At 33.4% G+C, this 14,164-nt stretch overlaps 1 protein-coding gene across 3 annotated transcripts; it reads right to left on the minus strand.

Annotated features, from left to right (window-relative positions):
* Positions 1–3,063: 3,063 nt before the first annotated feature.
* LOC103834010 (probable peptide/nitrate transporter At3g43790) lies at positions 3,064–9,466 on the minus strand. 3 transcript variants are annotated; one of them, XM_009110068.3, is made up of 16 exons: positions 6,712–9,459; positions 6,505–6,606; positions 6,314–6,416; positions 6,126–6,228; positions 5,969–6,022; positions 5,808–5,870; positions 5,667–5,716; positions 5,501–5,576; positions 4,799–5,014; positions 4,591–4,678; positions 4,304–4,389; positions 4,094–4,201; positions 3,954–3,998; positions 3,739–3,827; positions 3,443–3,486; positions 3,064–3,362 (listed from the first exon to the last, which is right to left on the minus strand). In XM_009110068.3, exons 1-16 carry the CDS (start codon positions 6,854–6,856, stop codon positions 3,274–3,276), a joined length of 1,461 nt encoding a protein of 486 aa, XP_009108316.1. In that variant the 5' UTR covers positions 6,857–9,459; the 3' UTR covers positions 3,064–3,273. The 3 variants fall into 3 exon arrangements, 1 of the variants encoding a protein (XP_009108316.1); XR_004449994.1 differs by having other exon boundaries at positions 3,072–3,362; positions 3,905–3,998; positions 6,712–9,466; XR_626375.3 differs by having other exon boundaries at positions 3,072–3,362; positions 3,935–3,998; positions 6,712–9,464.
* Between the last annotated feature and the right edge of the window lie 4,698 nt (positions 9,467–14,164).

Consider the following 14,164-nt stretch of genomic DNA (forward strand, 5'->3'; position numbering starts at 1 on the left):
CTCGAATCAATACAAAAACACCTATACAATGATGTGAAAAACACCATATATCAGAGTAAATAAAGTTGTTACTGATAAATTACTAAACAAAATTTAAAACAAAAGAAACATAACAATCAAATGTTAAAAAAAAGCATAATTCCTTCTAACTAAATATTTATCAAATTAATTAATATAACACATTAAATTTGTTTAGTTGATTTTGTAAATGAAACAAAAACAGAAAAAATATAATCCGTGTTTTACGCAGGTAGTATTCTAGTATATATAATTATATAAATAACATAAAATATTTGATACATAAGATTTTTGTTATAAAGAGAAAGTTTGGTATAGATTAGCACAATCCAGTTAAAAATCTAGGATTTTTTCTCTTTAACCATGTATCTTTTTAAAAAACTTTTATCTGTATATAATCAAAATCCAATCTCAGTTCTGACCAATGAAATGAAACAAGTGCAAGAAATACAGAATAAATCACTTGGTACTTATATAAAATTCTTTTATTTTTTGGGATCGTTTATTTTTTTGGGATAAGAAGATCTATCACGCAAAGGTGTAAGCAAGGACATTCAACATAGTTCATATTTAAACCCTTTCTCAAAAAAAAATATCATAGTACATATTTTAATATATACTTAAGTTTGGATTTTTGAAACAGATCTTTATCGTATTCACTATCTTGTGATATAACAATGTATATGGCGGGATATAAGAAAACCATGAAAAAAAAAACAAATTCTCCTAATTAAGACACTAGAGTGGTGTTTAGAGCATCCCTATTGAAGTATATTAAGAGAGGTTCACACAGTTTCCAAGAAACAAAATTAATATAGTAATCTATTTTTTATGAACCTGTATCATTTGGGTTCGCTGGGATGAACCTGTATCACTTGGGTTCGCTGGGATGAACCTGTATCAACACTGTTCGCGGGCTCCATTGACACGTGGCGATCCGTAATTGGTTGCTTTATTGAAATTTTTTTTTTCAAAAAAATCAAACGAAAAGAAAATTATAATAATAAAAAGTGGATTTTGGGAAGAGTTCACCAATGGGGGGTGCTCTTATCCAATAAATATTTACTCCGGCTTAATTTGACCTAAACTCTCAGACACAATCATCGCCCTCCAGTTTTTCATTAAATATTTTTTTTTTTTTTTTTTTTTGGAGAAAGTTTTTTTTTTTTTTTTTTTTACAAAGGCTACAGCTCGGATTTAAGTAAAATTCGGTACAACAATGAAATTAGTAGATCTAACTATTCGGACTACACAGCCAAGTTGTGGGCGCAACTCCGGGTCCTTTCGTCATCACCACCTCTTTCACGTTAATCCGGTTAGGAGCAGAAGCATCCCACTCTCTTCGTTGCTGGAGCCTCTGTAGTCTTTGAAGCGCTAGTAGAAGGGAGGTTGATTAACATACCTGATGACTTTTGTAAAAACTCCAGGCGCAACCTCCGGAATGACACAAACGACGGTAAAGAAGCCTCCACACCGCTGCCAAGAGAACGGGAAAGACTCCACCACAACAAACTGACAAAAAACGGGTTCGAGACGACAACATCCTAAGACCCGAGAGAGCTCCAAGACCTGCAAGAAGTGTTAGCCTAATAACGCTGCTGTGGTGTTCAAGTGAACCACCACCAACACTGGGAAGCGCTACCACGCCATGAGGAGCCACTGAGGGAGGTGGAAGCCCGGAGACAAACCAAAGCCACCAACTTCCTCGCCAAATGCCGTTCTCGAGAACCGAGAGACGATTACTTCTCAATGTCTAAATGATGTCCGGTGACAAACGGACACTCAACCGAAGATAAGCACAGGAACTAGCCACCATTATGATGTACATAAACACTTGTACCTTGTTCACTTACGGTTAACAGAAATAATATTCATTTTCACATCTCTTGATCTTATTGTCTTCATCATGAGTGCTCTGTTTCTGTTCAACTTCAATTCCTCTAATAGTAACGCTTCGTCATTTTTGTAGGTGCTCGACTAATGGACCATTTTTGTGGCATAATTGTTAAGAAACAAAAAAAGGAAAAAATATAATGTACAAATGCTGTAAAAGTGTTGACATTTTTCTCTCACCATCGATAATGGCATGATTGCATCCATTAAACTTATTCAAAACAGTGTTCCGAAAATCCTACAAGCAAACAATTATCTTAAATTTCAAACTTCAGTCATACTCATGTATCAATATTTAGATTTTTAGAGTGAGAATAATTGTTGTCACATAAGTTATTGATTCTTCTCTTACATATACGCTTAACCATCTTCAGTATGGAGGGCCTATAGTAATTATTATTTCTTTAATTTCTTCAAATATTAAGAACACACATTTTTATATATGATAGAAGGATTTATATTACATTTCCCACCCATCTTATTTCTATGGACTAAAAGGTAATGAGAGTTCCCATAATAAATTGATAAGATTTGATGAGGAAGAAAAACTTGGAATTCCATAGACTAAATGATAACATCATATTTAAATGAAACACGTAAGATGCAAGTAAATTCATTTAAATTTAAATGAGTAGACGACTGCATATTAATTACATATTAGAATACCCAAAAAACATAAATGATAATACTAGTGGTGAGAGAGGAGGTTGTATGTTTATAGAGAGAAAAAGACAATGATGAGGAAGAAGAACTGGAAATTCCACATTCACGTTGTAAACAAAAAATTTTGTGGTCTACTTTTCTGCCAAAAGACAAAGAAGACTGTGACTCGTGATAACATCATATCTTTGTTGCTTTCGTTTTTGCAGGTCCGTTAAAAGGAAACTCAACATGTCAGTGTTTTAGAATAGACTATAAAGATTTGATATCGATGATTCAGAATTCAGAAGATAGACGAGTTTTTCAACATAGCTGAAGTAGTTAGCGACACTAAAGCGAAGTTTTCAAGATTTTACAATTAGATGCCATCATCAAGTAGAAAATTCTACAACATATTCATTAACTAAGGTTGCTGTAACATTACATAGGGATCTTTGCTTTGTTAGTTGTCAAACTCGGCACCTCTAACTTTAATACTTGAATATCTTTTGATATCAAAAGAAATAAACATACCCAAATATATTATGTAAATATGAATACACCGTAACATTAGTCATTCGTTTGCTATTGAATCATGGATAAACACTTGGGGAGGGGGAGGGGGAGGGGGAGGGGAATGTTAAAAATAGATGAACACTTTATATATAGTCTATAATGAACTTCCCATTTATTTCTCACCTATGTAGAGTATAATTAACCTTTTTATTGGTTCTGAGAAATGTACGGTATGAAAGTTAGAATTAATCCTATGAGTTGTACCAAATTCAGCACAAAGAACACCATCTCATCACCTGTGTCTCATGTTAAAAAAACGAATAAGAACTTTGCTTTTTTTTAGAGAGATTAATATGGGCAAGGTGTAAAATTTGACCTGGAAGGAAAGTCGCAGTCTGTCTCTTTTGCGCCCAAGAGAATCTGCAGATTTAACGACACACAGTAAAAAGAACATTAACAACAGAGAAAAACAATCCAACCAGAACAAGTGACGAAGCTCCTATATATTTCTTATACTTTCTAGACTAACTGAAGGTAAATATTTGCGTGCATGTGACTTGAATTTTCCAGCTATAGCCTATAAGTAAATATTTGCATGCATGTGACTTGAATTTTCCAGCTATAGCCTATAGGTAAATATTGTTTGGTGTACAATTCCAGTGAATTGCTTACAAGATTCCTCCACCGGCAGGGCCAAATGATTTGAAAATAGACATTGCGGTCATAGAAAGTCCATTAGCAGCACCTCTCTGACTCTGTGGCTGCAGTGGCATGCCGAAGAAAAGTGAGCATTAGACCAGAGGCAGAAGAAGTTACCATTATTGAAGATGGCCATAACTAAAACAAGACGGAAAAGGGTATGTGGTACACTGGCCCAAGAACCATACCACCGCCTTGTTGAGCAAGATAAACAGTCCTGTAACAAGAGAGATCTGCAACAACAAAAACCACAAACATATCTACAATATTTATTATTGTTAATTAAGGAGACATTACAAAAGCATCAGGGCTGTCGCAATGTACTCACAGACAACGCGTTTTTCAAGATAGATGCACAGTTTATCACTAAATGGAGGGTCAACCCTGAAAGCGAAGCTATAGACGGGTAACAAGAAAGCAGCGGTATTAGCATCACCTGAACAACAACAAAAATGTAAGGGATTTGAAAAGTCTATTGTAGACAACCCATTACCACTCTAAAATCAGAGAGGATTGCTTTATAATCAAGAATACTTACCGCGGAAAGACGTATAACCACAAGGAGTCCCAGGCTCTTCTCCATCGGAGGGTATACCATAAGTTGAAACAACAGAAGCCCAAGTCCTGAAAACATGGTAACTCAAATCACAAGGAACCTCCAAGGGGAAATATATATGGATAGACTATCACAAACCAAATCAAAAGAATCCAAGAACTAATTAAACAATCAGCAATGAGCACGCTTCACGAAGAAAATATAAATAAGCATACAATTCTTATAAGGAACCACAACACAAGACAATGTAAGCTATATACAACATGCACCTGATATAGCTAAAACTTGGCCAACATCTTGAGACGAGAAGCTCAATCCTCCATAACTTTTGTCGCTAACAGCCCAGAGTGAAAATATCTTGCAAAGTTTACCCAAAAAAATGATAAAATGTTAAAGCTGCTGAAAATATTTGACAGCACTCGATCCTCTAAAACAAATAAATAACTTCGATAGAGAAGTGAACTGTAACTGTCTTACCTCTGAATAAGCTATCTCCTGGAGGGAAAAAACACAATACACAATGATGATAGCCATCAACGGACGGTTCCTCAGGAGACTTGGCTTGCTTTGTGTGTTATGGTCTTCGAGTCCTCTACCTGTACTTCCATCATTGTTTAGTTCATTTGGTGAATATTCAGGTTCATTTGGATTTAGCCTCCCGCGTGAAATTCTGCAATGCGTATGAAGTGTTTCCTGTAACTTATACCATGAGTTAATATTTCCAGGTTTATCTTCATACAAATATCAATATGCTTAAAGTTATACCTAATAGTTGACATGATTCTAAAATTCGGTCTACCTGGCGCATATACGGGGCCTAGGCGGCAAATCGATCATCGCCAGACTATTTTCATTAAATCCGATTTATTTGATTCAAATCAGTTCAAACCATTTTAAATCGGTTTAAACCATCTTGAATTGGTTTAAATAAATTTTAAATCGGTTTAATATATATATATATATATATATATATAATAAATCAATAATTTGTTAACGTCTAGGTCCACCTAGTCATTAGTCCTCTACAAAGCGTATAGTTACCATATAGTGATTTATTGAACATTTGTTCTTGATCTTCACAAGAATTCATTTTATGAACAAAACATTGCAAAGAGAATACCCTATACTAATTTTGTCCATGAGGAATGAATTAATATTTTTGTTCAAGTCAATACTCACAGGCAGCCACCAGCATGCAATGAGAGCCCCAATAGCATAGACTGATATAACTAAGCTCGGCAGAAAATATGGAAAGCTGTAATGCACAACACAAAAAGAAACTATTGAGGAGACTATTTTGCAAGCATTTGAAACTGCATTTTGGAGTGTATAATAAATATATTACCTTCCAAAAACTGAATCCAGTGAAAATATATTAGGATACTTCTCTGCAGGCTAAGAAGCATGAAACAGAAACCAAGCAGCCCAATCAGGAAAATGTAAGGAATGTGAAATTTGTGTAAGCAGAGTTTAGAGTGAAGTGAACCTGAGCAAGATAGCCTCCAATAGCAGGACCTATTATCAGTCCTATACCTCTCGATGTACTTACCTGAAAAACATGCAAGAAAAAAAAGAAAAAAAATTAAACTAGATGAAGTAAACATGGCCAATAATAGAATAAACATGCAAGATAAACAAAAGCCTCACAACAGAAAGACTAAGAGCGTGATACTCTTCACTAACGACTTCTGAAGCATATGCCTGAAACAGCAAAGAAACACCTTTAGAAAGTGCAACCTCAAAGGACATTTGAAAGAGAAAAAGTAGATATTCCTTCACAGCTTTGACGAAGACATTTACTTACTCTTATTACTCCGAGTAGACAATTGACGCAGCCGAGAAGAAATCTAACTGAAATAGCAAACCAGAAGCTTGTGCTTAAACCAAACAAGGTATTGAATATGATCCTGAAAAGAGTGTCGGGGAAAATAAAAATTCTGCAAGAAAAGGAAATTGTCTTTATTTAAATATTGAGGAAAAGTTAAAGCTAACACAGAGAAAGTCGCCATGAGGATGATAGGTTTGCGACCATATCGATCAGCTAGTTTCCCCCAGAGAATAGACGTCAGAGCTCTTCCGATCATGAAAGATGATGCTAAGAACAAGAAGAAGTAACACCAACGAATCTTTCAATATTAATATGTTGAAGCAATTAAAAAAAAAAAATTGCCTAAAGTTATTACCAACAAAACCAGCATAGAAACCAATATCCTCTTCTTTTTCAGCTACATGGAAGTCTCTGATCATGAAATAGAGATATGGAAACAGGGAAGATATCGGGAGAGCTGACATACACCACAAGGTTTTGAGCATCATCCGTATTAGAGAGACGCACAAGTTCGTGGAAACAAAACTAACATAGAGAAAGCTAAAGGAGGAGAATATTGAACCGGTGCAGAGAGAGACGAGCCAGATGAAGGAGAGGTGGATGTAAGGGATTCCTCGCTGTTCTTGCTTGAGTCGGTCGATGTTACAGCCTGGGCAGTTATTGTCTTCTTTCTCCTCCAGAAGGGTTTCTCTTGCCTCGTCGGCCATGATCGGAACCACTGAGTCGGAGTAGTCTACTGATGTCCTCTAGTTGATTTTTTTTTGTTCAGTAAAAAAAGTATATAATAAAAAGAAGAATCTGTGTCAAAATAAACATGGGTCGGATAACTTGAAAAAAAATATATTCTAAAGGCGCTGAAATGATTCACAAGAATCCAATTCTACTCAGTGCTGCTGTGCTGACAACTATTGAAGGTATAAATATCACAGATCTTTATACAATAAAACAGAGGTCAACAATTATTTGAGTGACATGTATCATTTAATTTTTTTAAAGTTATTTTTTTTATTTTTATTTCAGAAACAAACAACTTTTTAGATAAAATTGTTTCCACTATCTAGACCTGGAAGGGATCCGGGTATCTGGAGAATTTAAAGTATCTGGATCCATATCCGTTTTAGATTTAATATCTGGATACAGATATGTGGTTTCTGGATATCCGGATTTCGGATATCCGTCTCGATATTCTATTATCCGCGGATATCCGGATCCGTAAAAATAATTAAACATAATATTTTTTTTAAAAAATAATTCTTAATATAATACATAAATTAAATATTTATATAAGATTTATAAATATATTTATATATGTCTATAATATTGTAAAAACTAAAATATAATATTATAAGATTAATTCATGTATAAATATTAATATATTAAATATAAATATTAATGAAAATTAAAAATTTAATACGTTTAAAAATACGGATCCGGATCCGGATATCCGAACCTAAAAATTAAGATATCCGGATTCAGTTTGGATATATCCAAGACTATCCGGATACAGACACTTCAGATATTCTATTTTCGGAGCGGATCCGGAGTGGATCTCGGATCGAATCCGGATCTCGGATAATAAGTCTCAGACCAACCACTATCTCTATAACTTTTTTTATTTCCCACTATCTCAACCATATATATATATATATATTTTAAGACATCTAACTTTATTGATTTCAAATCATTGTAAACATATTACATGAATCATAAATTACAACAAATATGTTGTTAAGAAAAACATATAGCAGAGACAGCAGTAACACGGTGCTTCCTAACGCATTCGTAGGATAGACTGATTCGCTAGCTTTCCTCCACTTCGTTCTTGGTCTTAAAAGATCTTTCTTGTGGCTCTCAATTATTGTGAGTAAATGTCATTTTCTTTTAAGAAGATCATTGGATCCGATCCATCTGTTACATTGCAATCCGCTCCAAACATTTCCGCTGCAGGAGATAACATGTTTTGTTGTAACTATCCATGGCATTGAAATTTTTTACCAAATATTCAATTTATAATAATACAGAAACATCATCATCTGTCTCTTTATTGTTTTGAAATCTTCACTTTCCCGTAGCAGTCCCTTGTATAATGCCTCCGATGAGATAATAAACCCTCCATAGTTTATCATCCTAATATCTTCTCTAAATAATCGAGCGCCCATTGGTAGAAACCAATCACACACAAGTATCACCACGCAATGCAATACAATCATACCACACCATCTCCAACATGATGAGAGGTTTCCAAACCGTTCACGCAAAAGGAGGAAACTGGCCATGGTTGATCTATCTCAACCATATTATGAAACTATATTTAACCATAATTTTTTTTCTTTATACCACTAAAAACAACGATTCTGTAAAAAACGATTGGGGTTGTTTGATAGATCATTGTGTCGATCTCATAAAGATATTAAGGTTATTTGGAACATTTCAGTGTAAGTATTGTTTTACAACTCTCTCTTATACTGAATCGTGATTATATATTTATAGCAATTGGCTCTTTTCGAATTTGACAAAATCAATGAGGATTATGATGAATACTAGGAATGTCATCAAGAGCTTCAGGAGTCTAAACATTTTTCTCGAACCAGGTTTTTAACAATTGCTCTATCTCTTTGATCTCTAATCCATCTCATACGATTTTCTTTAAATCTGAATCTCTTTGTATGTTTACTTGCATTTCATTCTTCGATTTATTTAATGAAAATGGTCAACAGTTGGAAAAGGAAATCAAAATTTCTATTTTGGTTTTGAGTTTTAATTTTATGGATGAGAAGTCTAATAATTCTGTAATCCGCAAAGAGAAAAGAAATCTAAATTAATATATCATTATGTAGTTATGTTTTATTGAGTCAAAAGTGCAAAAATATATCCAATAAATAATGGATAACTAGGATAAGCTTTGCGCATGGTAAATTTATATGAAAAGTATTTAAGAAATATCGTATGGAAAAATAAAATTTATATTCTTGATTGAATAAATATTTTTGGCCCTTAAACAATTTTTTTAAGAAAATATTGTTAATTACATAATTTGTTTACTGATGAGGTGATCCCAATTTTAAAAAAGATTTTAGGTCAAAAATTACTTATCACATAAAAACCTAACGTTTAGGCCGAATAATCTCAGGCCTACTATTTGGTTACATTAAAATTATGGCAGCTCGGTTTTATACCATGATTTAGCAATTTAAAAGTTAATTATGGTTATGAGAAGTTTACGTTCACGTGTCAATCCTATCTATCTTCAATATTTTTCTATTTTTTAGCGTCGTTTATTTCATTTTGGTTATTGTTCAATATAAATATTGATTTTTGAGTTTATTCTCATTTCGCTATTTTATTTTGGTCTGAGATTTAGAAAATGTTTTAGATTTAAAATTATTAAAGAGATACATACTTAGGTTAAGATCCGCGCCTTGAGCAATAAATATTTTATATTTATTACTAATTTTATGTTTTTTCTGCATATGAAATAATAAAATAATAATTATATATTAAATAACTAAGAAATCAGTTAATATTATGTAATAAATTGGTGTGCGCATATAAATCAAACGACCTCTCTTGTTTATTAGTAATCATTTTAGGGTAAATAAATCAAAACAATCAATCTTATCTATCGTATATGATATATAATTAAATTTAAATGATATTATCATAGATATATAATATACTTTTAATATGGATATTTATTAACTGAGGTTTATACTCATATGATTTTATGATTATTTGCATATTTATGTAACAAAATTTTACACCAACTATTTTGTTTTTAATGTGAAATGTTTAGTGATTTCAATAATTTATTATCATTTGAAAAAATGATGATTTTAAAATTAAAATATTAACTTTTCAATATATGTTCAACGCATATATCAAAATATAAGTATGTATTTTCATATGATGTATAGTTTAATTTAAACGGTATGAAATATATATATATATATATATATACCAAGAATTGTATCAGTTCAGATTTTTTAATGTGATCACCGATCATAAGCTGTAAAAATGGCTGAATATTACAAGTTTATCAGTATTTATATTCAATCTAAACTAACATACCTAAAGGATCTGCCACATTAACCTAGTTAGTTAATGTTAAATACATCTGTTTTTAATAATATTGTATGGATTTAAGGTAAAACACACTATATTTGAGAATTCTTTACAAAATATATTCGAGATTGAAAAAAAAAAATTTAAACAGATTAATATAAAATTTAAATGTTTAAAATATAATTAATTACTTATAAATGATTAAAGTATTAAAACAAAATATATATATATATATATATATATATATATATATATATATATATATAAAATAAACTTTATTCTCTTCTTATGACATGTGGAAGGAGAGTTTGTTGACATTTGTCTTCATGTTTTTTCTATTTTTATTATAGGTCCTTATTCTTTTAAATATTTTAAATATTTAATTTATTCAAAATTAAAAACAACATAAATTTTTACCATTTTATTATTTTTACTACTTTTCATTATTTTATTTACAAATTATATATTTATTTTACTGTTAGAATCATAAAATAACCAAACTAAGAATAAGAAGCTAGAGCACAACACAAAATTTAAACCTAAAACCTCTACAATCACCGAGAAAAACAAAATACCCTAGTAACATTATATATCTTTATAAAAGTCTAAAGCTAAAAGGATATCAAGACGGAAGACTAACTTATCTCATTGTACTATAGAGTTTCTTGGCCAGAATAAATAGAGATAAAAAAATAGAAAGATAATATCTGAAACAAATCAATCTCCTAAACACAAAGAAGCGCGATCAAGTACCAACGCAAAGAACCAAGAAAGCGGGCTAGAGGGTGAATAATAATCAGAAGGTCAAAAGTCACTAAGAAGCAGGAAGAAATATGCCTAAAGCACTGGAAACATAACCACTAGCTAAAAGCTAAGAAAGACCTCACAAACTAAACAAGAACAAACAAAGGCGACTATACAAGTGAAAACCCACAAAGCTCTGGATAGAATAGACCAAAGCTCCAAAAGACTAATTCCGCAAACCAAGGGAAACATGAAAGAAGAGAAACAACTCGAGGGGGAGGGGAGAATGGAAGGCAACCACCAAAAATTCATAGATTAAACTTGAGACCAGAAATAACCTTTCAAGCCCACATAACATACACAAATGAAAACATTAATTATCCAAACCTCGAGTGGCAAACATGGTGAAAGGGAAAGCCACCAGAGATGCGAGCAGTGATGAAAGCTGCAATGAGATGAGAAAATAGAGAGGGAAATGGAGACGTAACGAAATCAGCAAACTGTGGAGCCGTCCTCGAACTATGAAAAAGAGCATAAAATTCAGATCACCAAAAAGTAGATCTTGAAAACCAAGATGAGCATGGACTATTGACGGTAAGTCAACGACGAAGTAGACAACATCAAAGACGACTAAACTCTGACTTATCCCAAGGAGATGCAGCTCCTAACGTCAGCCTTAAACTAAGGAAGAAGATGAGCATCCAATATTGACTTGAACCTTATCCTCAAAACCTCACCCCTTAATTCTAAACCCTAAATCTAGATTAGTTAACCTTAGGGTATAAATATATTTTTACCTTTTAATAAAACTTACTTTGGTCATTTTCCTCATTAATGGCTATTTTGTGACTAAAAATTAAAAAAGACTATCCTATAAAATTTCTCATAAACTTATCCAAAATTACAATCCTTGTAGTTTATATCATTTTAACCTATGACTGTAATCGATGACTTAAGGTTGTTTACATACATGTCATGATGAAGGCAGAGGGTGTCGAGATTGGCGATCAGGGTTTCTGGGCAGAGGGCTAGATTGGTAGAAATTTGAAATCAACAATATCTATGGCGGAATTTTGTAAGAACAAAGGCGTCTTGCAAGGATATTTTGACATTTTGTAAAACTCTAGTTCTTTTTAAGGCTTGATGTTGATGTTGATGTGGCATGCAAAATATAACTGCGAAGAAAAGTTTTAATTTGGAGAGAGAGAGTAAAGTTCTGAGGCCGTCTTGCTATTTATCCGCTTAATCTCTTAAGTTTGTGTTGCTATTGGTATGTTCCTCTATTGATGCATAGTTGATTTTTTAACACTGGATAACACACTACATCATCATATAATTTCTAACTTTATTACATATGATGATCAACTACCTGCAACATATACGATATTGATAAACAATTCCATGAATAATGATTCCACGATGAAGCTCTCTTCGAAACACTTGGATTGATGAACGGTTCAGCAGGTACGACATCCTAAATGAACATGTTTTCTCCGTAGTAGACGATCACAAAAAACGGCTTTGCATGTAGTACTATGGAACCTCTAAAAATATTTGCATCGTATAATTTCTAAAAAAAATACATTATCTAAGATTCGAACCTGGTACAAATAGAAACTTTTAAATCTTAACCACTAGGTTATTATGCTTATACAAATATATAATTTCAATAAACTAAATTTTTACAAACCATCTTAATTACCATAACAACTTACCCCAACAAGTTATCACCTCGTTTCATTCACAATGTTCTCTAACCACAATAGTATCCTCTCTCTATCTCTTTGCACCTCACCGTATATAAGAACATGGAGACGAGTTCCTGAATCTTCAAGACTCTCAGATTGACCCAGCAATTAAACTAGATTGATCCGGCCCGACCATATCGATGTTGGATAAGCTTGAATAATACTTGTGATGAAAGTTTCCTTTTCTATGTTGTGTTTATCTTAAGGATTAGGAAATATAATGGGAATAGGAAATTGTTAGTCCCTATATATATGAATGCATATTGTGATGCATAAGGTGTGACTTTATGATTTGTGATTGATTGAATAAGAGAAGGACTTCTTATTATTGAGTTTGTGATTCTATATTTGGTATCAGAGCCTAATAAGCACCTCGACAATCTTACACAGCCATGGCCGACGTCAAAGAAGAGATCGCGACGACCAAAGAAACCGGACCAGCCACCATCAAATTTCCGATGTTAACTTCCTCGAACTACACGGTCTGGTCCATGAGAATGAAGATAGCGCTTAAAGTTAGTGAAGTTTGGGAAGCTATAGAACCTGGAGCTAAGGATGAAAAAAAGAATAACATGGCCATCGCATACCTGTTCCAGTCCATACCGGAGGCCTTGATCTTACAAGTAGGCGACTTAGATACAGCAAAGGCAGTATGGGATGCGATAAAGGCACGATATGTTGGAGCTGAGAGGGTAAAAGAAGCTAGGTTACAAACTTTGATGGCGGATTTCGATAGACTCAAGATGAAAGATGAAGATACAATCGATACCTTCGTTGGCAAGATATCCGAAATTTCCTCTAAATCTGCTTCTTTGGGAGAGATGATAGAAGAACCAAAGCTTGTTAAGAAATTCTTAAAGAGCTTGCCAAGAAAAAAATTTATTCATATTGTAGCTTCGCTTGAGCAAGTTCTTGACCTTAACTCAACGAGCTTTGAGGACATTGTAGGACGACTTAAGGCGTACGAAGAAAGAGTCACTGAAGAGGAAGAAGAAACCGATGATAGCTCCGGGAAGCTAATGTATGCTAACTCAGATTCAAGCGGCGAAACTTACGGCTACAATAACCGTGGTCGAGGACGCAGCGGTCGATCAAACTGGAGAGGAAGAGGCCGCGGTCGCACAACTTTCTTACAACAACGAGAAGCGTATAGACAAGGACGTGGTGGAGATCTCTCTCATATCACTTGCTTTAAGTGTGATAAAACTGGACATTACGCCACAGACTGTCCCGATAAAGCTCTAAAGCTTCAAGAAACTGTAGAGAAGAAAGATGATGATACACACGAAGCGGATACCCTCATGATGAATGAAGTAGTTTACTTAAACGAGAAGAAGGTAGATCCAAAGAAGTTTGAAGCTGATACAGATACGATAGATGTGTGGTATCTTGATAATGGAGCCAGTAATCACATGAGTGGTAATCGTATGTTCTTCTACGAACTAGATGATACTATCACTG

Source organism: Brassica rapa, chromosome A08 (assembly GCF_000309985.2).
Source record: "Brassica rapa cultivar Chiifu-401-42 chromosome A08, CAAS_Brap_v3.01, whole genome shotgun sequence".
In the NCBI taxonomy this organism is placed as follows: Eukaryota; Viridiplantae; Streptophyta; class Magnoliopsida; order Brassicales; family Brassicaceae; genus Brassica; species Brassica rapa.